Raw genomic sequence first — 27197 nt, 5'->3', positions numbered from 1 at the left:
AGGGACAAGCCTTTTTCTCTGTTTAGCTTAGTACCACCTGCTCATCTAATCCGACAAGTCATTTGCTCACCCACAGGTTCTGTCTTTATCATGTCCACGCAGCATTTATACTGCAGTCTCAGTAGAAGTCCATTCATCCTGCACCACTCAGCAAGATGTTTGACATCTTGACTTTGTTCATTTCATGATACAAAATGTTTTCTTGCCCTGGAAAACTATTGTTAGGTAGCCAGTGTGATGATCCCCAACCTTCCTAGGGGGATACAAAAATGCCAGTTTCACATTTCTGCAATGTAACATTTCAATTGTTTAAAATAGAGAAGAATTTGAATAGAGATATTTATACTTAATTCCAAAATCTTCACTTAATAAAGCATTCTCTCTCTCTCTCTCTCTTTCTATCTCAGATTAGATTAAATTCCCAATTTACCAAACGATATAGAAACCCAACCTACCCAGAGCTAAAGCAGATGCAACCTGTCTTCATTATACTACTTACAGCCCCTACCAATCTCCTAAAGGGACTGGCAACTATCAGATGCTTAATTTACTGATGTATTATAATCCTTTTTATATCAGGGACTTTTATGACTACGTGGAAAGAATTTCCATTTCCATGATTAATTAACTTGCACTTAATGCTTCTACTGAAGTGAATATTTATAGATATTGGATCCCTCCTTTTATTTAAAGCTTACATTTAGCTTTTTCTCCTTTCTTGGGATAAAGGAGAATCAATATTCGGGTGTTTTCTGACATCTGACCCACCAACATTCTAAAATCACCCATTTTTCTATGGCAAATGGTCAAATATCAATTATCTCACCAGGAAACACACTCACCTAGACATATTTATTACAGTAAATACAATAAATACAAATCTGTAGAATATTTGGAAAGTACAAAAATAAGTAAAAAAGAAATCACCTGTTCCACTACACAGAGGTAACCACTGTTAACTCTTTACTGTGTCTTACTTTTTTTCACTAATAAGCATAGATATATAAGAAAATGAGGATCCTAGTGTATTTATTATTTTCTTTTGTTTTCTTTTCGCATTTATTCTGTGAGTGTTTTCTCATGTCGCTAGGTAGTCTTCTAAACCACACTTTTCATGGCAGTATAGTATTCCATGACAGAAATATACTGTAATTTTTGTCACCATTCCACATTTTCGGGATTGCAGATTTTCTGTGTTTACTGTAAGTAATACTGAACAAACATGCATATGTAAAAGTCTTTGTTCACATTTCTTTAGAGTCAATTCCTAGACCTGTAACTATAGGGTCAATAGGTAGGACTATTTTTCAGGCTTTTGATAAATATGAAATTATACCAGAAACAAGGTACTATTTCCCGTACTCACAGCGCCAGTACCTGACTTCATGGCTCTTGGACATGTTTCAAGGAGCTGCCATAACAATCCCACTGGACTTTCCACATTCAGTTTGTATTCTCTCTTGCCTTCCCGTGTTTAATTGGATTTAACCTCCAGTATAAAAATAAACATTTCTGAAGCTCTTAGAATCTATCAAGCTTAAGTAATTACTTGCCATAACCTTTCCACTATAGTCGATTTCCTTTAAAGCAAATCCTTTAAAAATTGACATTCATATACAGAAGTCTGATACCAGTTCTGCTAATTCTCTCGAGTATCCATTTATGGAGGAAGCTGAGGTGCCTGGCATGTATGGTGGTAAGACACACCCCACATAAGGCATCTGTAATCTACAGACAGAATTGGTCTAGAATCTTGACATGATCTCCAATGCAGCTAGCATATTCTCTTCTATACTTTGTTTGGCTAGGTTGTGGGAGACACCATCATTTCATTGCATGAAAAGTATGTTGCAACATTGGCGTGTGCTAAATGTCTGCATTACTGGAAAGATCAGTTCAACCTCATATTCTCTTCATTTAATCATGCAGACCTCCTCCTTGACTGATATGAGTCCAGTTGAGGAATATCCTGAACTCGAGGGAAATTTTGTGAGTGAGGAAGGGGAACTAAGAGAAGATGGGGAGAGAAAGGAAGAAAACCCTGAGAACGTGAACACCGAGAAGATTTCCATGGAAAGACTACTCAAAGTGTTCCAAGGAGGAAAAGAAGTACAGGACCCTAACCGATTTGCCAGCCACCTACAGATAGAGAATGCTTTCTCAGAGGTTGGTTAGATTCCTTCATAAAAGAGGCAACCTGTTCATAAGAAAAGTCAGCCTCAAGTTTTAACATGGTTTCATGGAAATGCTCTCAAATGTATTATAGTATAGAAATTGTAGAAAATTCCTTTATTAAGTAAAATAAGTTTTTAACATCTGCAGGACTGTAAAGTTAACTTCATTTTTTTTCTTCTTTAAAGAACTTCGTCAAAGTATTTCAAGACCTAGGTGCCAAGAATCTGGAGCCAGTTGAAGTTGCTATTCTTTTGAAGCATCCTTTTATTGAAGATCTGATTTCAAATTATTCAGACTACAAAATCCCAGTGAGTATTAGCCAAAAGTGTCTTAATTCAGTTGATCTCAGGATCAGGACATGGTGGGACATCTCCAGTGTGGACTACAGAGACAGGAGGAAAGCTGGAGCTGGCCGGACCAGGGTCAGGAGAAGCTAAGCTGACAACAGCATCAGCTCAGACAGGCCAGCCTGTGATACACAGAAGGCAGCAAGTTCAGGGAGAGTAGAGGTAGCTAGCAATACTATCGATGATACTGCCAGCCTTATCAGGAGAGGACATGAACGTGAATTTGCTGTTGGGGTGGAGAGAGGACAGCATCACAGGAAAAAGGAGAGGCCTGTGCAAGGCCGTGAACACAGGACTGCATTGGAAGACGGGGAGCCTGTAGGGGTTCTGAGTAGGGGCGTGATGTGACATCATCTTCATCCTGCAGTGTTTCTTTGTCTCTTCACAGTATCATATCATTATATCTCTACCTTTTATAGGGCTCTTTAAAAAAAGAAAAAGCTGTGTCTCTATATAAATAGGCCAAGATAGCTGGAAACAGGGTTAGCATTCCACAAGCATTTACTGTTTGCCTCAAAACTAGTACATTACATGTCCCTTTCCAGTTTCTTATATCGCATATTTTTACTAATAAAGATTAGCCTTCTTCCCCAACTTAGGAGGAGGAGGGCATAGGTCAGTGTGATCCTAGAATTAATGGAAACAGAAGACACCAGAACTAGACAATAAAGTGGAGAGAATGGTGAGGGAAGATGGGACAGTGGCCAGTTGTGGGGATCTCTCCCACTTTGGCTTTCCTCCGGGCCAGCATCATTCTGTATGAGGTAGGTTCTGGAGCTATATGTTGGAATCTATCTTATACTAATTACCAAGAATGAGTAAGAACATAAAATGATGCCGCAACTATTTCCTCCCCTAATGGGAGGAAAACTCCTTACAAAGTCAGGCGATTTGGGAACACATTTACTCTGGCCAGACTAAACATGGCTAACTTGCAGAGAAGATTCTAGTCAGCATTTTCCTAAGAAAAGAAAACAGCCAGTGGCTGACTGGCTTCAAGAGGCAGCCCCTTGAAAAGGTATTCTGACTCCTAGGGTAAGCTGAGTCCCTGGGGCTCTTTTCATTTATGCATTTCCCTCATTTCAGAAGGAATCTGATCAACTTGCAGTGCACCTCACTACTGACATTTTGGACAGTGTTGTCTCTCTGCACAGGACTGTCTCCAGCATAGCAGGATTCTGGGCCACCACCCACTCTTCCTCTGGGGCACTTGGACACACTGACTACCAACACCATCTCTGCACATCTCCCAAATCTCCCTGGCGTGCAACATCCCTCTGGCTGGAGCCGGCCAGCATGGGGTGCTGACCTCCAGTGAGTCAGTCTCCCAGGACCAGGATCTCCTGATGCTCTAACAGCAGAAAGAGAATTAGCCTGTCTGTCAGCAGTCGGTCTGTCCATTCACTCCTTCCTTACCACAGTGTTTCTGTAGAGTCGGAGGCTTCAGGTCCCTCCCTCCTTGCTCCCACCTCGAAACCGTGAGAAGACAGGGGACTCTAGAAATGGGAATCAGAGAGTTGAGACTGTAACCTAAAAAGCCTAAGCCCTGATATTCTAAAATAAAAGAGCTTCCCTTTCCAGTAAGAAGCTCTATTCTCATTTTCACTGAGAAAAAAAAAAAAAAAAAAAGAAAGAAAGATTAAAAATAAAGGAAAGGAAAAAAAAATTTCTGAAGATTCAGTTTCTGTCAAAGCCATCCTGTCACCATTTCTCCTCCAAATATCCATGTGCAAGTAAATAGATCACATTTTAAAATGAACTTTAACCACAGTGATGTTATTTGAAGATCTTTCAAGATAAGTAGAGCAAAAGCTAGAATGTGGTTTTTCAGGTTAAAATGTTGTTTGCTGTTATAAACAGTGGGAAGTGAAGGTTGTTGCCTGATAGCTCTGTGTTTACAAGGCTTGTGTTTGGAAGCAGCAACGTTTTAAAAAATATATATATATTTGAAAAAACAGTATTCGGAATGATTTTGCTATGTTTTGTTTTTGCTCCTATTGGGAGGTGGCCTGGCTTTGTGGGTGAGAGAGTGGGCCCAGGGGCCACACTGATGGGGTTCACACCAACAAACTGTGTGACCTTGGGCAAGTGACCTCATGGTGCCTTGGTTCCCTCATCTGTAAAATAGTGTTACCATACCCCCCCTAGGGCTCGTGCATGGATTAGATGACTTAGTACAAATAAGTGCTTAGCTCAGTGCTTGACAGGTAGAAAGCACCTGATAATAAATGTTAGACATTATGATTATTATTACTCTTATTACTAGTACCGATTTGCTGGTAGTTGCAGTATCCAGAGCTATATGAAATTATATGTGGAGAAATAAATAACCTGGCACTCCTGAATTCAGTGTCTGCTCTTCTAAAAGAAAGAGAAGGCTTTCATTGTGCAGTGCCATAATGACAAAGAGTCCAGATTGGTGTCCCAGATATCTCGACATGGCCACTACTCATGGGGAAGATTCAGATTCAGATTGTGTTGGAATTCACAGTCATTCATTTAAAGTCATGTATTTAACTTCTATTTTCATAGATCTAATACAAAGAAGTCACTTCGAGTAATGTTCCTAAATTATTATGGAAATGCTTTGGTTAAATAAATGTGACAAGATCAATGAGGGTACTGTAACTGGGTTGTTAGTAAAATCAATTAATTTCCCATGACGAGTATACTTACAAATGTAAGTGAACAAATGATTTTCTATACCAACCTAATAATGTTGACTCAATGTAAATTATTTTTAGCAAAGCTTTAAATCAGGCATCCTTTCCCATCCTTGAAATTAAGGTTTCCATTCAATCAGAGATAATAATAAATCTTTTAGTATTAAAATCCAAATACCAAAAGATTTATTATTATCTCTGATTGAATGGAAACCTTAATTTCAAGGATGGGAAAGGATGCCTGATTTAAAAACTGAGGGTTGCTGGGGGGAGGGGGTTTGGGAGAAGGGGGTGGGATTATGGACATTGGGGAGGGTATGTGCTTTGGTGAGTGCTGTGAAGTGTGTAAACCTGGTGATTCACAGACCTGTACCCCTGGGGATAAAAATATATGTTTATAAAAAATAAAAAGTTAAAAAAAAATCCAAATACCACAGGACAATTTTTTATAAGCAAATGAGTTGGGACCCAATTAATTACATGAGGATAAAATACAAATTATTAAGGATGAGTTGAAGGATTGTTCACCCCACTGTACCTTCAGGGTATCTGACTTTAAAATAGTCTCCAACCTTCTCCTTTATCTTCATAACAAACTATGATGGCTGCTTCGGCGGTTTGTGTTTTCAAAGCACCCATTTCAAACATTTCCAGACTCTCATGGCTTTTCTCCATTAACTGCTACTGAAAATTATGGCCTCTGACCTCAATGGCAAACTTACCCAGGGCTGACTTAAATATCTAGAGCTTATGGCTTTGTCCATGCTGCAGAGTATCAGATGATCCCAGGTCAGCTCACTCCTTCATTCCCAAGAGATCATTCTGTAGTCAGCATTAGTTGTTCTAAGTACACTCACTATTCAAAGGAGGCGTGTTATTAACAACTATGGCAGGTAGGACCAGAAAGGTCAGTGGTGAGCAGCTATTCTTTTTCACTTAGTTCATTCAGGTTTGACCTCTGGCTGCAGGACATCTGTATTTTCAAAGAACAAGATCTCATAAGAAAATGATTCACTATGATTCTTGGTAGTGACTGATAATAAGCAGTGTGTGTCACTCGGCAAGGGTCAGCTCAGATAGTGAACTAACTTACGTCTTCTTGCGCATAGTGACCTCAGGCAGATTGAAACCTTTGGAACTCAGTTCTGAAGAAAAGAAATTTACATTATTAAAACATTTCCCTAAATTTGTTGTGGGGGGTAGAAATTGCATATATATAATTCTACATCTTCCATGTGTGTTTGCACCCATTCTGCAATTTGCTGATGTTTTAAATTTATGTTTTCAGTGTCTGTGACGTAAAATGTAAAATGCTGGTATTTTAAGTGGATGAAAAACAGATCTTCTATTCTTAATATTGTTTTTTAAAAAAATGGAGAAATGAGACAATCTCCCCTCCAAATAATCTGCTAGTCTAAAATTCTCAAATCTGTAGACATGACTGACTTGATTAGAATTTTTCTTTAATACAATATGAATACAGTTGTTCATTCATTATTAGAGAAGTAACACTTTGGCTTGTTCATTATGTGCCAAACTCTGTGTAACTGCTTCTTACAAATGTTATTTAATTTAATAAGACAGTTCTATTCATTATTAGATTAGAAAACAGAGGCTCCAAGATCTTTGATATCTTTCCAAGGGTATAGCCAGTAAGTTGCTGGGTGACATTTTAACTAAATAGGGCACTATTTTCTTAAAGAAAAAAATAAATAAAAACAATTTACTGTTTCACCACTCCCATATATTAAGTGATCATTAATCCTAAATCACTTATTAATATTTGTTACTTCTCTTTGTTTCTCTTCCCTTAGGATATTAAAACAATTCTCCAAAGGAGTGAGCATGTACAAGGAAGTGATGGAGAGAGATCTCCTTCGAGACTTATAGAAGAAAAGAAATGATGACAAAAGTGTGATTTTTATAATTTGACAATGAATCATCCAAACATCAATGTAAACAAGGTGTTAGTCATATATGTTGTCATTGAAAGTATAGAAATGACCCCTACCAGATTATGAGCAGCGATGAAAAGGGGGCCTTCCTTAACTCAGAGAATATTCTATAATAAACCTTAATTACAGAGCAAAAACCCAAAGTAAGAAGGAATGCATTTTTAAGTGATTTTGAAAATAGACAGCATTGGACAATATGTTCAAAAATAAACACACACATGAGTCATGAAAATTCCCTATGAGACGTGGGGAAACAATAGGCAAATATAGTGAAATTCCCCCAAACTCCACATCAGGGAACTACTGATAAGTACATTTTGTCATTCTTGCTCCATGTGCAGTAGAATGTCACACCAGCCAAACGAAAAGAAGGCTGCATCATCACCTGCTGGTACAGCCACTTCCTATCATCTATTCCTAATTCTTTCCTAGTAGAATACTATATTTCCATATAGATGGATATATTTGCACAATTATATCTTTTTATTTATATAGATTAGTGACTCAAATTCAGGGATACTTTTTTCAAGAGAATGTTTTATTTTTAAGTGAGTGATAATGCATCCTCAGTGGTGGGTCTTCTGTGAAACTCCTGCTTGGTCTCTATCCTCTCCCTGGCTGCTCCTTCTGAGGCTTTCTTGTGATTGGATTCTCCTCTCTTTTACTCAATCTCCAAATGTTGGAGAGCTTCAGAACTCAACCTCCTTTTGCATCTGTAGTCAATCCCTGGATGACTCATCCATTTCCATTACTTTGTGGGTACTAATAGAGGCCAACACTGAAATTTCTATACCCATATCCCCTGGAATCCAAACTTCACTCACACTATTCATTTGATTATCATACTGATGGCTTATAATCATCACAAACTCAACCTGTCCAAGCCAAGAGGGGGAACCTTTTATGACACAAGTGAGGTCATGTCCCCCCTCTGCTCCAACCCTCCATCAGCATCCCATCTCCAACCCAAGTCCTCACCTTGAGCTTACTCCTTGCTACCTCTCTGATCTCATCTCCTGCTGTTTTGCCCCTTGCCCACCCTACTTATGACAAATCCACCTTGTTGAACATAGAACATACCTGCACATTTCTGTCTCAGGTCCTTCGCAGGTACTTTTTTCTCTGCCTGGAATGATTTTCCCCCAAATATCTGCATGACTTGTCCCCTCACTTCCTTTAAGGAGCCTGTTTATATACTTTGTCAGGAAGGTCTTCCCTTAATGCATAACAAAACAGAAATAACCCACAGCCCAACACAACACAATTTTTTTTCCTATTGTATTTATCAACATCTGACAAACTAAATGTTTACTCTTTTGTTTGCCTGTTGTTCCAATAGGTTGTAAGATCCATGTAGTCAGAGATTCTTTTGTATTTTCTTTATTACTCTGCTCCAGAACCTAAGACTAAAATCATAACCAGCTTTAGAGTCTATTGATACTTTTGTGCAAAATGTGTGGAAATATCACTTTAGATTGATCACTAAAATAACAAGCAATCCAAAGACAATTTCTATCGTTAATAACAATTATTTTTCTTTCTGGGGAGTGACACATTTCCTTAATTTGCCTCTTGTGGGCTCCATTGTCAGAACCCTTGTCTTCAAAATGATGGAGGATGGTGACCTAGAGGCATAGAGATGGAGAAGAAATTTTGCCAGAGATTTCAAAATCCAACTTAGCCTATTTGCATGCAATTCTAGTTATTACGAGATAATTCTAGTTATTCCAGAGAAGGGAGGAAGGGAATATCTGAAAATTGAGTTCAAATAATTAAAATATCATGATGAGGACACAGGCAATAAACTAATCCACATTTCACCAAAAACTGAACAAGACAAGGCCACATTACTTTGTAACAGAAAAAAATTAAAAGCAGAGCTAATGGTATCCCTTGCTCTCATAATATTCTTGCACAACATTGTTAAATAAGGACATTACAGAATCTCTCTCCTGAGGCCCATTGACTCATCTAAGCAGTAGGAAAGAAACCACCACATGAAAGGTCTTGCTGGTGGGTATTTGCTACCATGTCACAATTTCTTCATCATCATCAGGACTAAGCAGATGTTGTGACTAGGCATTACCCAGAGCTGTAGAAGGAGCTCTCCCACACAGGTCCTGGGGCAGGCAAAGTGTTTCACACTGAAACTAAAGGCTGCATGGGATTCTCTCAGATAAAGGAATAATGTGCTAGAACTCATCTACTTGAGGGCTTTTCAAGTCTTATAACTTTAGGAAATGCCTAACCATCTTCTAATTGTTCTGATACTGCTTTTTAATACTGCTATGTCCTCCAGCTATTACCTTTATGAGATAAAATTCTCTTATCTTGGTGGCTCTCTTCTGGATATCACTGTGGTCTTTACAGGATTGTTCATAATATTTTGGGGGGAAAAGTCAACAAATATGGACTACGTGCAAGGACAAGTGAGTCCAGACCCAGTAGAGGGACACAAAAGATTCATAACACAAATTATTTATTATCTCCCTTCCTCAATGGACTGTTAGCTACAAGAACTGCTACCCCTGTCTATCTTACTGATCTCTGTGATACAAAACATTCACAAAGACATTCAAAAAGGGATATAAGATCCAGGCCAACTGTAGTTACGATTGAAACAGTGTTGGAAGAGAATTGAATTAAATTCTGTTCAATTAAAGAAAGAAGACCCAATAATAAAGTTAAGGGACTAATAATAGCTGCTAGTTTTGAAGGTTTACAATGAGGCAGGCACTCCACAGAGAGCTTTATAAACATCATCTCTGTTAGGGCTCACAACATTGTGAGGTAGGTACTCTTAGGATTGCCATTTACATAGAATGAAAATTACTTTCAGAGAGATGATTAACTTGCCCCAAGTCACACAGCTGGTAAATAATAGACTAGGCACTCAATATTAACACCAAAAGCCAACCTCTTACGTGGTTTGCTCAACTTATGTACAAATAACCGATCGCACAAACACAGGATGGAGGAAGTATGGCTTAGCTGTGTTTAAAAATAAAAACAAAGGGTTTTGTTCAAAGCAATTTGACTAATTAGTTGTGTGATGTGGCCCCTAAGGAATTGAATGTCCTCAGAGCATTAGTGTTTGTAAGGGAGTTGCTGATTTTCCTCTGATCTGCCGTGGTCAGGCTTCAGCTACAATTCTGTGTGCCATTCATGGTCATGCACTTTAATATATGCAGAGCCTATATATGCAGAGGAAATGATTTTTTTTTTTTATTCAGAAGTGAGGAAATTCGAACACCTTAGCCTTGGGCTTGAGTAGAGAAGCTTCCAACTCAAGGAACAGAGGAGTACTCTCTGCGGTCCCCAGGGATAGGCAACACTAGTGAATGTTGCAACATGGCAGATGGTAGCGGCTGCTATAGCTCCTGTTGCTAGAAGAATTCTGACAGAGGCGGAGGACCAGGTGGCAGAAGAGTTGGTTGCCATGACAGGAGTACAGAACTTTGCCCCTTGTCCTGCTCCTACTGCAATTCTCTCTCTATTGAATCATCCTCTCAGCTCTGCTACCTCAACTTCCATCGCCTCAAAGGGCCTTTTCAGCTTGGTCTTCATTATGTATGGATCACGCCTTTCTTTAGAGCACTTTGACTACGTTTATCCCACTGTTTGAGCACCCCCTATTTCCTTGCACTAGAAGCCCTATCCATAGAGTCCAATGCTATACTGGAGCCACTAAGCTGTTATCCTCCCTCAGCTGGCTGCAGGCTCCTTAAAGGAGGATTACAATGGGAATAGATGGGCTATGGACATTGGATGTGGCATTTGGCAGGATGCCCCACGCATCTCTGAGGTTCTTTGAGAAAAGCTCCATCTTCTTACTTCTGATTCTCCACCCAGGCCCCAACCCTCCTCCCCTCTAAATGTCAGCACCTGCTGTTCTCCTGGTCTTTGACACTCAGAAGTTGGGCTGAGTCCTTGCCTCCCAGTTGTCTCTCCCCCTTCACACTGGAGTCTTATTGCTCCATATAAATGACTCTCACACCTGCCCTCCCCTTTCAGTTCCCACAGTCCCCAGCCTATTTCAACAGCCCTCAAACTCTTTCTTCGAGGCTCTTGAATAGCTCTCAGTTGACCCCCTACTTTCTTTATCTTCTTCATCTTCCCTTTTCTACCCCAATACAACCTCTGCATTATTCCCAAAATAATCTTCCTGAAACTCTGCTTAAGCATGTCACACTTTTGCTTTAAAAAGTTCCCTCTGACCCCTTGCTGTCAAAGAAATTCCACACCTCTTAGAATATTATTTATAATCTGATTTTTTCTATACTCATTTTTTTCTCACACCTTCATACAGCTTCACTCAATATAACATCTAATTACTAGATAAGAAATACAGAATGAAGTAATGAATGAAGAGAGATGTCTCCTTTTACCAGAAATTCTAAAAGGCGAGAACATCTTTTAGTGTAAAAAAATGTTCCTGTAAACTTTTTCACCCCTTACATTAGATCTCTTGAGAGAACTGATTTCATCTTCTCAGGATTATTTGTGTGTGAGAGAGAGAATGTGTTTGGAGGTGGTAGAGGGCCCTTTCTTCCTCCTTAGATGGTTCCCTGCAGCTCTGGAAAAGACAGACTGAGAGACATCAGGGTACATCTCCTGGAGGCTGTCTGATTCATGGAAGCTAAGGAGAAGCAAGAATTTTATTATAATCAGCTTCTTTGAGGACCCGGAGCAGGTTGGCCCAACAGAGCCCATTGTCTGGGTTCATCTAAGGCCCTCCCCCACACCTTACCCATCTTATCTAAACAAAGGGCCCTAAGTTTGCCCCAACACCCTTTGCAACTTATTCTGTCTCCTCTCTTATTTTACTGGCATATTTGACTTAATAATGAATTTATGTTGCCTGTTGGAGTAGCTCCTTCGGCCTCCAATGATTCTCATGTTCTCCAACACGGACTTAGGAGGGCATCCTCTGCTACTAGAGGCATCACCAAAGATTCTGCTGATCTAGGGATAAACAAATCAATGAGCACATCCACTCTCAGATTCTTAGCATAAGAACAGAGTGAAATTTTGTTTGTAAGCCTATGTCAAAACAAATCTGGAAAGAGATGCCACTTTAGTCTCGTGGCTGCAGTTTAAAGCCCCAAAAGGGCCACCCTGGCCTCAAAGCAGCGCCTTGAGAGCCTGAGCTCCAAGCAAATGCTGGTGTGTCTTTGCTCACTTCATGCTAACCACAAGGAGACAGCAACACTGAGCACTGTCTGAAACAGCCTCACCTTGCTGTGCCCCCACAAACCAGGCTGAAACCACAACATCCTTCTCGCACGCGGCAGACCTCACTATGTGCTCGAAAGCTGAGGGCTTACTCCTCTCCCAGTAGTTTCACTGTTTGAGCCCATCTCAGGGTGTAGTCCCTGTAAATCAAGGAGAGCTTTGTCACCAGGCTCCTTGCAAGGGTGTCTACAGGCGCACTGGAAGTCATCACAGCTTTCTCATGCTACAGGAGATGGTAAACCATTATAATTTTTTCCTGAATTTAGCTTCCCTTCTCAAAGTTTACCCCTCCTGTCAATAGGATTGTTTGGAAAGTTCTTGTATAACATTAAGGTGCCACTTGTAAAATTAGGCTGCTGTTATTTCTTGCAGAGAGCAATTTCCTCCATGCTGATAACCCTGTTTCTAAACACTATATTTTCCTAAGGTAGTAAGCGGGTAGTAATAAATACTTCTTGGGTACTTGACATATGCCAGCCACTATTCTAAGCACTTTCTAAGAATTAACTCATTTAATTCTCATTCTAGAGACAGTTCATAAGGTAGGTATATTGCTATTCTCATTACTAAGGTGTGAAAGGTTAAGGAGCTCACCTAACCAGCATGGCTGCTAAGGGGCCAGGATTCCTACCAAGGATGGAAGAGATCTGCCTCCAGATTCTTTACCCTTAATTCTCCATGGTGGGTCCAGTAGAGCCATCATAAAGCAAAGCCATGTGTTTAAGTCCCCCAGAGCTTCCCTCAGGTAAGGATTGGTGCCTTGAACTCTCTGCCCCTTGAGCATTGCCTCCCTACTGACAATTTTTCCATCAGGGGTCTTGGTTGATGGAAGATGACTCCACTGACCTATATACCTGATTTTTTGTGGCCTCCTGGCTTGCCTTGCCTGTGTTGCTAATTTCACAGTTCTTCCTCCCCAACATTCAAATCTTCACAAGTCTGATCACAACATCTCTTTATCTGACCCTTGACCTATTGCACGTGGTCTACTCATTCTCTAGCCCCCTTGCTCGCTGGGAAGGGTCTAAACCCTTTCTCTTGACAAATACTTTAGACAGAGGAACAGTGAGACAGATGAGCCTCCAAAATACTCTTCCCCTGCTAAGCCCTCTCCTACAGAAGCATCATGATAAATTAAGGTTCTTCTGTCAGTCATAGCTTAATTTAATGGACAAATGAAGGAGCATGTGCTCGAACTGAACTTCTACAGTTTCCTTGACTACATGATGCTGGGACAGTTTGACCTAAGAACACAGGCTGTAAAGATAATGCTAGATAGATGGACTTGACAGACATTTGAAAAATGTGGTAGCACATCAGATTTCTTAAAAACTTGGCTTCTCATTCTGTCTTTAATTTTCACACTTTTAAAAGGGAATAGGGTAGATTTCACTTTTAATTCTGCTATAAGAGAACAGAGCACAAGTACCACAACAAACACAATTAACCATCGTTGGTGGCAGAGAGGCCACAGGGCATGCATGTGAAAAGGCTGAAATTCTGATCCGTATACAAAAATCTCTTCAGTTGGAAATATTGACAACTCTTTCAGGAAAAGAGTTTATTTATTTATTTGACAGACAGAGGTCACAAGTAGGCAGAGAGGCAGGCAGAGAGAGAGAGACGAGGAAGCAGCCTCCCTGCTGAGCAGAGAGCCTGATGCGGGGCTCTATCCCAGGACCTTGGGATCATGACCTGAGCTGAAGGCAGAGGCTTTAACACACTGACCCACACAGGTGCCCCTCTTTCAGGTATTTTAAAACATTTTGTGAGCCAGCTCTGCGTAAACCAAATGATTATATTTGTGGGCCTTTTATGTGGCCCGTTGCCTATCCACTTTCCTTTGTCAGGTTTCCCAAAGTGGGCCATTCCAAGCAAGTCAGAGAGTAGTTGTGGTAGCAAGAGTAGAGGCCACCAAACACAGCACTTCAGTTTAAACCATGTGCACAGAGCCATAACTAGCTCATAGAGCACCCTTGTGTAACTCTCCATGAGGCACCTTCTGGGAGACATCCCTTCCTCCAGACTCAAACAGTACATGGCAGGACACAGCAGATCAGGGAATAGAATTCAGTCCCCCATTCTTCTCTCCACTGGTTGCATTTTTGCAGTGCACAGACTGCCCAATCATCTACAGGAATTTGGTGTGGCTTCATTCAGCATATCTGGAAAGTCAAACTGTGTGAATGAAAAAAATATATATATGAAGAAGAAAGACTGTGACTGAGTTTCTCCCACTGTCATGCAATTCCTGGGATTCTAAGTATTTGAGCCACCAACCAGGAGACCAGGGGTGCACAGCTCAACCAAGACCAGGGTACAACTCCCTCTACAACCTGTTGTCTTATTGCCTGCATCTCCCACCCATGTTGACATGGATGAGTAGAAGAGAAAGTAGTAAGTGGAAGTGGTAGCCTAGAACAGGTCTAAGAATAAGCACACAAACACATCGCACAACCTGCGAATGCATTTGCCCACACTTCTCTTGCATTAGGTGGTTGTCTAGCAATGCAAATTCAACCCAACTCTCAATTTTACCTGCAAGGCTAAGTTGAATGGAAATCAGCACAACTTCCTGTACTCATCCCACCCCCAATGACTAAGAACAAGGCAAGGCCACAGAAGTGGTGATGACTGGCAGCACACGTATCAGTTGTGATCAAGCTATTGTTCTGGAAACCACAGCTGGTGGATCTATTTCCAAACTGGCTGTGGACTCACTTTATAAGGTTCTCCCTTCTCACAGAAATTCCCAGATACAGAAGAACATGGTAAGAAGATGCATTCCCTATGTCCACCCTGTCCCCTTTTATTGTTACCATCACATCCCCTTACTCTTTGGGGAAATAATAATTACAAAAATAAATATATTGTTGCGAAACCTCATTTCTGATTCCAAAGGGGCTCTGGGTGAAGGCATCTCTCTTGTTCTCCTCCCATCCTCTGGCTCCCATCTCGCTCTCCACACCCATCCACCAGCCCTGAACAACCTCACAGCTGAGGTGCACATGGGCAGCAATTCTGAGCATCATGGGACCTGTGAATAGAGAACAAACTCCTCTACTTCAACTTTCCTGTGAGGCAATGTGTGCTGCTCTTTCCGGCACACAATACAACTTCCCGCACTAGAGGCAGCAAATGCTAAAAGAGCTGTTTACTAAAACCCTGGGACACAGAGCTTCTTAAAGAGAATGACACTAAAAGAAGTTCTTTCCTCTTGCCTAGAATGCTATGTGGCATCAGTTCCCTCCTCAATCTCCACACACACCCTAGGACTTCAGTGTCCCAGATGCAGCTGGAGACAGATGCCTCTTAGAAGAAAGATACTCTGCAGAGGAAAAAAGTTCCTGGCAGAAGTGGTGACGGCCAGAGGAAAGAGACAAAGCTGGTGAAAAGTAAGAAATGGTAGATTTTTTGCAGGGAAGCCTCATTTGCTTATGGGCACATATAAGAACCATCTCAGTCTTCCTAAAGATTCTTCCAAATACTTGGGCAACATTTTTCAGGAGGCTGGTCCTGAGAGAGTGGGTAGGTTCAGGGGCCAGAGAAGTTTAAATTATTGTTATTAATGTAAAGTCATTTCAACCCACAAGGTAGTGACATCTAGAGAAAACAGTTTAAAAGGTTTGTGTATTTTAACCTTCAGAGCCTGTGTAGAATTTCCATACATTTTAAATCTTGCTGTGTGAAATGTTTCCTAAGAGTCAGTTGTATATACGAGATTTCCAGGAATCATCAGGGTGGTGGGGATGTTCCATGTTCAACCTTAGGAAGTAGAGTTGCCTACCATTCTTCAACCTCTGCCCTCTTGGTGTCAGCAGATCCAGTGTAGACCCTGAAACCTTGATTTCCCAGGGATCTTGCAAATCAGAGAGCTGACACTCCTTGTCAGCTCTCTGATTTGCAATTGTCAGCTCTCTGATTTGCAAGATACCTAAGAACTCTAGTATCTCAAGAAGTTGAATCAGTTGTAGCATTTATAACTCAGTGTTCTGATATTGGGAAATTGGATATTATTGCACGCTTAACCCTAGGATGAGGATCACAGTTCAAACTAGGGGGATTTACAGGAAAAGTATGAAGGTCCCTTATGTCAATGACTCACTCTGCCTGCTCTGTCAAATTCTCTCTTGGCAGATAAACCCTCAGTGACATAATTACATTCTCATATCCTTAAAAAGCAAGCCATGTGGCTTGAAGAATTTTCCTTTCTCACCACACTTCTTAAACAGGAATACACTAGCATGACAAAAGCAGCAGGAGTGTGTGTGGAGCTGCCATCTCCCTAGAGATGTGAGGAGCAAAGTAATTGCTGTATTTGCAAGAAGTTGCTCTTCAAATTTGTCCAAATAGATAATACAGGCACATAGAGAAGTTCAAAGTTTACACAAATAATATATGACAAAAAGTAAGTTTCCACCCAATCTGGTTTGCTAGTCCCACAGGGCTACACCCAAGAGTTAACTACCATTATTAATTTCTTAATTATCCTTCCGGAGGAGATATTTGTAATATACCCCCTTCCAATTTAACACAAGTTGCAAATGATTTGCAACTGTGATTTTCAGATGGTAAAGTATATATGACTCATCTGGGGACATTATTTAGATGAGAATTCTGATTCAGTAAATCTTGACTAGGACTAAGATGCTGCATTTCTAACAAACTCCCAGGTGATGATGCCAAGGCTGCTGGTCCCTCATTGGTCACACACTAAATAGCAAGTATTTAAAACCTTGTATTTACTCTAATATGAACTAGTGAGGTAAAAATGTGAATTAAAACATACCTTTTTTGGAATGCAATCTTACAATACTTACTAAAATTAAAAATATTTGAAGTCTCCAACCCAGCAACCATATTCTAGCCCAGAGGAAAACATTATCATTTTATATATTATATTTATATATATATAATATATATAAATATAAATATTCACTGCCATGGAAATACATTTATAGGGAATGATTGAGTTAACTGTGATATATCCATATCACAAAACATTGTGCAGTCATCTAAAAAAAAAAAAAGACAGAGAGAAAGACTTCAGAAGGTAACTAGTTGATTTAAAGAAATTTCCATAAGGTATTGTAAACCCAGATTCAGTGAAGTACGTATTAAATGATCCTCCTATTTTTGCCAAATAAAAGACAAAAACTAAAGGCCTATGTATGTGTTTGTTTATACATGTATGTAATATATATGTTTATATAATGTATTTACATATGTGTGTTGTGTGTATATACTTTGATGTATATATGTTATATATGCTTCTATGAGAAGATAAAAAGATAAGATTCACACTAAGTTATCAACCTGGATTTAGGGGGGAAGGAGGTGATTATGGGTGGAAGGGATAAATGAAAAGAAATGAGAGGAAAATTGTATTAAAATAACATGTATAAATTATCATGTATGGACCTATGTATGGCATCGAGAACAAACTATACATACATCTGAAAATAAAATGTGAGACTTCAGTGTCCTCAGAACACTGTTCCCCTTTCTAAACTTTCTTAAAAAAGACTTTAGTATGAATATTTGAAAGTCTTCACTTAGCTCTTTGGTACCCATATGGTACCTCCTCATTTGGTTGCTTTCAGCAGAAAAACAGAAAAAAAAAAAATGACAGTGAAGATTGATGTATCAATAATGGCCAGGGAAGGCATAATTTGGGATTCCCAAAATCAATTGCCCATAAGAATAGCCACCATAACTGTGATTAAATCTCCCTGAAGTCTTCATTGAGAGTTATCAACAATTTCTTTTCACATAGCTCAGAAACTGACACCTATCTGTAAAAGCATTCTCTTCAAAGCTTGTTTTCCCCCAAAGAAATAAACACCAAATTAGCAGTATCTAGCCCACATCACGGTGCAGAATGTGGGGCAGATTACCAAAGCATGTGAGACGCACGTAATTTGAAGGGTTTTTTTATCCACAGAGTAAAGAAACATTATTTTTTCCTCCCCGCTGCTTACCCACATCTGAGCATAATCAGACAGACACCTAAAATATGTGTATGGCAAATCAGCTAAAAAAATATGGCCATACTTGCATTTTGTTTTGAAGATTTTCAGATAATATCTGAAAGATTGTTTCAAAGCCACAGTTCTGGTATTATGGTCCAGGGCAATGCTTTAACCATTTCAGAAGTAGATCAGAATATAGGTTTTTAACTCTTTCCCCTTATAAAATACAGAACAGATTTTAATTTCACTTTAGTGGCAAAGCTATTAGACCTACACATATGTAATCTAATATGTTCATTTCTATCAGCCAAATGTTTATTTTTGTGGTAAGTTGAAATGTACTGAGACATCTAGTCACACAGACTTCATAAATATCTGCTATCTACTTCCTTCCTTTCTAAGAAGTTTCCTTCCTAAAGGAAAGTTCTAGCCATGGAATGGACAGAGACAATCTTACTTGTATCATCTTTCTTCTTCACCTATATCCACTTTTTTAGAATAGTGTTGACACTTAACATGCTGTTTACTTATGGTTTGTTAAGATGAGTATGCAAAAGTTTTATTCTAAGGGCTTCAGATGCCAACCAGGTATAAAAATTTAGGCCTCCTTGGTGAATAACTCGGTTTTCCTATCACCTCCATCTGTGGGAATGAAATGCCATCCACCCAGTAGACAAGGAGTCCCTAAGACTGTATGAACAAAATGGTGGAGTCCATCGCCAAAGCAATTAGGAGGACCAGAGCCTTTAATCCCCTATAATTTCCCATCCCAGCCAAATACTGAACTGCCACTGGGGAACAAGTGTACAGGCTCCCCTCTCTGACAAGGCATTAACCTCTCTGGGTTAAGAAGATACCATGGAGACAGTCCCACTTGGCCTCCTCCCCCACGCCTTAAGAATATGGAATTCAATTGGAAATTCAGGGCTCTATATTTGTTATTAGTTCCTGGAAATGTAGCCAACCAGTACTGCAGAAGTATACAGAGTGACCCATGGACTGGGAGGAACACCCTCTGGTGAGACATAAGACTTGGCACACAAGACATTTAGGGTTAAGATGGTGGAAGAGTAGGGTGACCCTAAGCTTGCCTCCTCCCTCAAACACAGCTAGATAAGCATCCTGAACATCCAAGAAATCCATCATTAAGTCTTATAGAACAAAGCTGCATGTCTACAAACAGGGGGAAAAATGACCTGTGGAAGGTAGAAACTGTGAAGAGTTGATTTTGGGGAGATAGGAGTGATAGGTGTTGCAGAGGAGAGGGAGTCCTGATCCCAGAGAGAGTAGGGAGAGAGAATGAGAGAAAGAAAGAGGTGGGGGGAATGTAAACACATACAGGTGACTGCACAAGAAACTGTTTCCCAAAACCATTGGCTGGGGAAAAAAGAGAGGGTTTCAATACCACCACGTTTTTGTAACTAGCAGAGCACAGAGTCCGAAGTTTCAGAGGTCAGTGCCATAGCCAGAGTTGTGTCTGGGGAACCTTGATGCGGAAGCAGTGTGGAGCCTCAAGAGCAGGCAACACAATCTAAGGATCCTCTGGGTTGGTCAGGGAGAAGTATCTCCCCTCTTTGGGGTGCAATTTGGTAGAGGATAGATGGTCTTTCCATGGGCAAAAAAGAGTCCGTGGGAGCCCCTAAACTTCCACATTCACTAGCATACGAACAAAGACTCTCACCGAGGGCAGCAAACCCTGGTGTTGGCTATGTGTTGCAATTTCCCATAAACTCTGAATCACTGCACAGTTGCACAACTGTTTTCTGGAACAAGCCCACACTGGCCACAGCACAGTGAGACCTTCCCCAAGAGGATCAGCACAGGTCCATACCATGAGGTTCTGTAAAGTGTGGGGTATCAAAACCCAGCCATTCCTGAGATAAAGCACAAGAGTTCTGTGTCACCTGGCAGGTGGACATCTCATGTAAGGACAGGGTGAAGGTGGGGATCTGGAAACTGGGGATACAGGAGGAGTGATTTTTGCATGTCTGTGAAGGCTTCATGAAGAGTGGCAGGAATGAAGTTCCCATTCTGGAGATGAGAGAGCAGAACAACTCTTTTCACCCCTTGCCCACCAGCACTGATCCACCTCAAAAAACTAACCTGTGCCACCAAGTGGGGAATGGAGCTGCTACACCAAGCCCCACCCTCTGTGTGCTGCAGGCACATTTCCACTAGGGCAAGTTCACATGAGAATCCAAGCAGCAGGCATCTCTCCCAGAAGACTGGTACAAATCCCTTACACAACCAAGTCTACTGATCATGGAGTGCTACAAAGCTTCAGCTCTAGGGGAAACAGGATCTAACTTCCTTTGGATTTTGTTGTTGTTGTTGTTGTTGTTTTTGCATATAAAAAGGGCATTTTTTTGTCTTTTTTTTTTTTAATTTTGATCCTCTTTTCTCTTTTTTTAATCAAGCTTCTCTTAACAAGCAGACCAAAAACACATCAAGGATCTAGCTTCCTTTAACCATATATTTTTTTCCTTTAATTTTTTAATTTTAATGTTACTTTGCTAATTTATTTTGTTAATTTGTTTATTTTGTTTAATTTTAATGTTACTTTGTTAATTTATTTATTATTTGGTCTCCAAAATGACAAGACAGAGATATTCACCCCATAAGAAAGAACAGGAAGAGATGATGGCCTAGGATTTAATCAATATAGATATAAGTAAGATTACAACATCAATTGTAAGGATACTAGCTAGGTTTGTGGGGGGAAGCATAGACGATACTAAAAAATTCCTTACTGCAGAGATGAAAGAACTAAAATATAGTGAAGTCGAAATTAAAAATGCTCCAAACAAGATGCAAACCTGAATGGATTTCATAACAACAAGGATGGATGAAGCAGAGGAATGAATCAGAGATATAGAAGATAAAATTATAGAAAATAATGAAGCTGAAAAGAAGAGGGGAAACCAAAGGCAATAGATCATGAAGGTAGATTTAGGGAACTCTGTGTCTTATTAAGATGGAGTAACATTTATATCATAGGAGTCCCAGAAAATAGAGAGAGAGAAAAAGGTGCAGAAGGTTTTTTCAAAAAATTATAGCTGAAAACTTCCCTAGTCTGGGGAAGGACACAGACCTCAGAAGCCAGGAAGTACAGAAAATTCCCATTAAATTCAATGAAGCCAGCCATCACTAAGTCATATCACAGTCAAATTCATTAAATCCACAGACAGGAAAGAACCCTGAGAGTAACAAGAGAAAAAAAAAACAAAAAAAGTATTTAACCTACAAGGGAAGACAGATCAGTTTTGCAGCAGATCTGTCCACAGAAACTTGGCAGGCCAGAAAAGAGTGGTAAGATACATTCAACATGATTAATGAGAAAAATATGAAAACAAGAATACTTTATCCAACAAAGCTGTTGTTCAGAATAGAAGGAGAGAGAGTTTCCCAGACAAACAAAAACTGAAGGAATTTGTGACCACTAAACCAGCTCTGCAAGAAATAGTATGGAGTCTCTCTGAGTGGGAAAGATTAAAAACAACAAAGAAAGGAACAGAGAACATCACCAGAAACACCAACTTTACAGGTAACACAATATCACTGAATTTGTATTTTTCAGTAATCACTCTGAATATAAATGGACTAAATGCTCTAGTTAAAAGACATAGGGTATCCAAATGGAAAAGAAAAAAAAAAAAACAAGATCCATTTATATGCTGCTCAAGAGACTCATTTTTTAATTTTATTTATTTATTTGACAGACAGAAATCACAAGTAGTCAGAGAGGCAGGCAGAGAGAGGAGGAAGCAAACACCCTACAGAGCAGAGAGCCTGATGTGGGTCTTGATCCCAGGACCCTGGGATCATGACCTGAGCCGAAGTCAGAGGTTTTAACCCACTGAGCCACCCAGGCACCCCAAGAGACTCATTTTAGACCTAAAGACACATCCAGATTGAAAGTGATGGGATGGACGAGCCCTTGGGTGGCTGTTGGCTATGCATCTGACTTTGGCTCAGGTCGTGATCTCCAGGTTCTGGGATTGAACCCTACATCAGGCTCCCTGCTCAGTGGGGAGTCTGCTTCTCCTCCCACTTTCTCTTTCTCCCTCTGCCCTTCCCCACAACCCTTCTCTCTTTCAGATAAATGAGATCTTAACAAAAAAAGGAAGGAAGGAAGGAAGGAAAGAAGGAAGGGAAAGAGAGAAAGAGAGAAAGAAGGAAAGAAAGAAAGAAAGAAAGAAAGAAAGAAAGAAAGAAAGAAAGAAAGAAAGAGAGAAAGAAAGAAATGGAGAGTAAGTGAGGGGCTAGAGAACAATCTACCTTGTTAATGGACATCAAAAGAAAGCCAGAATAACCATACTTATATCAGGCAAACCAGATTTAAGAAAAAGATTGTAACAAGAGATGCAGAAGAGCACTAGATCATAATTAAGGAGGTTTAATCCATCAAGAAGTTCTAACAATTGTCAATATTTGTGCCCCCAACTTGGAGTACCCAAATATATAAATCAATTAATAACAGACATAAAGAAATTCACAATAAAAATACAATAATAGTGGGGGACTTTAACACCCCACTTACAGCAATGGACAGATCATCTAAGCAGAATCAACATGGAAACAATGGCTTTGAATGACACATTAGACCAGATGGACTTAACATATATATTTGAACATTTCATCCTAAAGTAGCAGAATACACAATCTTTCTTTTTGAGTGCACCTGGAACATTCTCTAGAATAGTTCATATACTGGGTCACAAATCAGCCCTCAACAAGTTGTAAAAGATTGAGCTCATGCCATGCATATTTTCAGATCCCAATGCTATGAGACTTAGAGTCAACCATAAGAAAAAAGTTGGAAAGGTCACAAATATATGGAGGTTAAGGACATCTTACTTAAAAGAATGAATGGGTTAACCAGGAAATTAAAAAGAAATAAAAAGTACAAGAACCTAAATGCAAATGAAAACATAGTAGTGCAATACCTTTGGGATGCAGCAAAGGCAATCCTAAGAGTGAAGTATATTGCAATACAGGCCTAACTAAAGAAGCAAGAAAAGTCTCAAATACACAACCCAACCTTACATCTAAAGGATATAAAAAAGGAACAGCAAATAAAACCTAAAACCAATAGAAGAGGAAAAATAATAAACATTAGAAATAAACATAGAAACAACAGCAACAACAACAAAAAAACAGTAGAACAAATCAACAAAACTAGGGGCTGATTCTTTGAAAGAATTAATAGAATTGATAACCCTCTAACCAGGCTTATCAGAAAAAAAAGAAAGAAAAAGGACCCAAATAGATAAAATCATAAACAAAAGGAGAGAGATCACAACATAGTGATCAAGTGGGATTTATTCCTGGGCTGCAAGCCTGGTTCAATATTCACAAATCATCCAACGTGTTATACCACATTAATGAAAGAACAGATAAGAACCATGTGATCCCCTCAATAGATGCAGAAAAAGCATTTGACAAAACAGAACATCCATTCTTGATAAATGCCCTCAACAAAGTAGGAATAGATGGAACAGACCTCAACATCATAAAGGTCATATATGAAAGACCCATAGCTCACATCATTCTCAAATGGGAAAAACTGAATGCCTTTCCTCTATGGTCAGGAACAAGACAAGGATGTCTATTCTCATCATTACTATTTAACATAGTACTGGAAACCTTAGCCTCAACAATCAGACAACAAAAAGAAATAAAAGACATACAACTTGGCAAAGAAAAAGTCAAACTTTCACTATATGTGGAGGACATAATACTCTATGTAGAAAACTCAAAAGACTCCACCAAAAAATTGCTAGAACTAATATATGAACTCAGCAAATCACAGGATATAAAACCAATGTACAGAAATCTGTTGCTTTTCTCTACACAAATAATGAAATAGCAGAATAAGAAATCTAGGAATCAAACCCATCTGCAATTACACCAAAACCTATAAGATATAGAGGAATAAACCTAATCAAAGAGGTAAAAGATTTAGAAAACTATAGTTTTCTAAGTGTAAGTGTACACTTTTGTAAGTGTACAAAAGAAACTGAAGAGGATGCAAAGAAATGGAAAAGCATCCATGCTTATGGATTGGATGAACAAACATTGTTAAAATGTCTATACTACCCAAGCAATTTACACATTTAATGCAATTCCTAACAAAATACTACCAGCATTTTTCACAGAGCTAGAACAAGCAATCTTAAAATTCGTATGGATCTACAAAAGACCCCGAATAGCCAAAACAATCCTGAAAAAGAAAAACAAACTGGAGGCGTCATGATTCCAGATTTTAAGCTATATTACAAAGCTGTAGTCATCAAGATAGTATGGTACTGGTGCAAAAACTGACACACAGTTCAATAGAACAGAGTAGAAAAGCCAGATTTAGACCCACAACTATATGGGTAACTGATTTTCAACAAAGCTGAAAAGTATATCTGATGGAAAAAAGACTGTCTCTTCAACAAATGATGTTGGGAAAACTGGACAACAACATGCAGAAGAATGAAACTGAACCACTTTCTTATACTATACACAAAAATAAACTCAAAATGGATGAATGGTAATGTGAGATAAATGTGAGACAGGAAGCCATCAAAATCCTAGAGGAGAACACGGGAAGAAACCTCTTTGACCTCAGTGGTAGCAACTTCTTATTAGATACCACACCAGAGGCAAGGGAAATAAAAGCAAAAATGAATTATTGGGACTTTAACAAAATAAAAATCTTCTGCACAGTGAAGAAAACAATCAATAAAACTAAAAGGCAGCTTATGCAATGGGAGAAGATATTTGCAAATGACTGATAAAGGGTTAATCAGATAAGCTATCCGATAAAGGGTTAGTATCCAAAATCTATGAAGAACTTATCAAACTCAACACCCAAGAAACAAATATTCCAGTTAAGAAATGAACAGAAGACATGAATAGTCACTATCTCAAAGAAAAGCAGACATATGAAAAGGTGCTCAACATCACTCATCATCAGGGAAATATAAACCAAAACCATGATGAGCTACCACCTCACACCTGTCAGAACAGCAAAAATTAACAGTTTTTGGAGAGGATATGGAGAAAGTGGAACATTCTTGCACTGTTGGTGGGAATGCAAACTGGTGCAGCCACTCTGGAGAACAGGACGGAGGTTCCTTAAAAAAGTTAAAAATATAGCTACTCTAATACCCAGAAATTGCACTACTAGGTACTTACCCAAAGGAGATAAAAATACATATTCAAAGGGGTACATGAACCCGGATGTTCATAGCAGCATTATCAACAATGGCCAAACTAAAGAGCCCAAATTTCCATTGATTCATGAATGGGTAAAGAAGAACATTTGCAAGGGAAATCTTAGCTTTTTCTGTGTTTGTTTTACTGTGTGTTCCCTAAGAAATGTTTTATTTATCAATAGCACCTAGTTAACCATCCTTCCGTGTTACCTAATTTGCTACACTCCTAAAGCATTTGATGCCAGAGTAATGATATTTTGCTTTCAAGATAATTTTTAACTGATAGCTGTTGTCTATCTGTTTCCATCCTGGCCTAAAGCCCGAGTGGCTAGTCTCAAAATTCCACCCAATTCCACTGAATGGAGTGCAACTCATATTTCATTGCTTTGGAAATAAGGCTCTGAAACCCCAATTTTTTTCTTCTTTTTTTTTCAAATGATACATAGATGTGTACTGTGACAGCTGAACTTGCACAAGTAGAATTGTGCTTGGCAGGACACTGACCTGACCTACTTTGATGAGAATGTGTTGCACAATTGTAAATCACTTACTGACACTGGCTGACCTATTTCCAATTATATAAGGCTTCTGTGAAACACTTATTGAGAAGGGACATGAATTAAAATCACTATTGAATTGTCTCTTCAATCAGATCGGAGAAAATCACAGAAAATACAAAACAAAATCCTATTCTACTCTGCTATTGAGAGCAACATATTTTTCTGTGTTCTTGTTTTTAATCCTTGAGTGTTCTTAATTTATTAAGAATCATCCTTAAGAACCAAACTGCTCCTTTAGTCAATTCTTATTCTTCTTCTTATAAGTGATCAGTTTAATTCAACCGACTAGAATGACTCATATCTGAATAAAATTTTTTAAATCTTTGAAATAAAAAGCTGTTTACAGTACTAGATAAAATTACCTGGCAAATTTTTCTTTTTCTTTCCATTTTTTCTTCTTTCTTTCTTCCCTTTTTTCTTTCTTTTCTTTCTTTCTTTTTTTTTTTGAGTATCAGGTAAGATATCTGGATATCACATTTTTGATACTGAATACTGCTGCACAGAAAATATTCTTTACTGAAGACACATGTAAATACAACTCAAAATGGCACTAGATGAGCTCTTGGTGGGCCTAGCATTTGTAAGTTCCAGAATTACCCAGAAGAGAAAACATCTATCCATTCATTTTTATTATATAATTACCAAAGTGTTAATTACATGTATTTTGGGTGTTCCCTTATTGGGGAAAATGTTTTTAACACCTATAAACCACAAGCAGAGTGTCAGATTAAACAAAGCCCTTTGTTCCCACAATTTGTTCAAAAACAATTTGTATCTGTAAGCAAAATTTGATGTCAACATAGATCTGTCCTAAAACGCTGACTGAGATCATAAGTTGGCTAACAGCTTAGAAGTTAACAGGTTGATAGGTGTATAAAGTTTAGGATGAACTGGGCTTCAGAAACCAAGCAGAAAATGGATTGGTGGGGGGTCCTTTTAATTTCAATTCAAAATAGGTTCAAGATTTTTATTGTGTTTCTATTGTCTGGGGAAAAAAATCAAATCCTACTCCTTTGAACTGTCTCATGGCGCACAACTACTGCTAAGTGACTAAAACATAAAAATAAATCAACTTCTGATGCATC

General features: G+C 39.1%; 1 protein-coding gene and 1 long non-coding RNA gene across 9 annotated transcripts in view; one reads left to right on the top strand and one right to left on the bottom strand.

Annotated features, from left to right (window-relative positions):
• The window catches only part of SPEF2 (sperm flagellar 2), a 167883-nt gene extending 160606 nt beyond the window's left edge, over window positions 1–7277 (top strand). For all 4 annotated transcript variants that reach the window (XM_082724239.1, XM_082724237.1, XM_082724238.1 and 1 more), the window contains 3 exons: window positions 1930–2166; window positions 2361–2483; window positions 7000–7277. In XM_082724239.1, coding sequence (XP_082580365.1) covers window positions 1930–2166; window positions 2361–2483; window positions 7000–7089 — 450 coding nt within the window. In that variant the 3' untranslated portion in view covers window positions 7090–7277. The remainder of the gene's footprint in view (window positions 1–1929; window positions 2167–2360; window positions 2484–6999) is intronic.
• LOC309861390 overlaps window positions 1–15406 on the bottom strand; it is a 51754-nt gene extending 36348 nt beyond the window's left edge. For 2 of the 5 annotated variants that reach the window (XR_014309923.1, XR_014309926.1), the window contains exons 1-2: window positions 8221–8609; window positions 5908–6041 (exon numbers count right to left, since the gene is read on the bottom strand). This is a non-coding gene — a long non-coding RNA (uncharacterized lncRNA). Of the gene's footprint in view, window positions 1–3938; window positions 4019–5907; window positions 6159–8220; window positions 8610–15257 lie in introns of those variants that run through there. The other 3 variants (XR_014309922.1, XR_014309925.1, XR_014309924.1) reach the window with 3 other exon arrangements.
• Between the last annotated feature and the right edge of the window lie 11791 nt (window positions 15407–27197).

Source organism: Mustela nivalis, assembly GCF_964662115.1.
Source record: "Mustela nivalis genome assembly, chromosome: 3".
Lineage (NCBI taxonomy): Eukaryota > Metazoa > Chordata > Mammalia > Carnivora > Mustelidae > Mustela > Mustela nivalis.
Note: the sequence above shows the minus strand (reverse complement) of the source record. Positions and strands in the feature narration are given on the sequence as shown.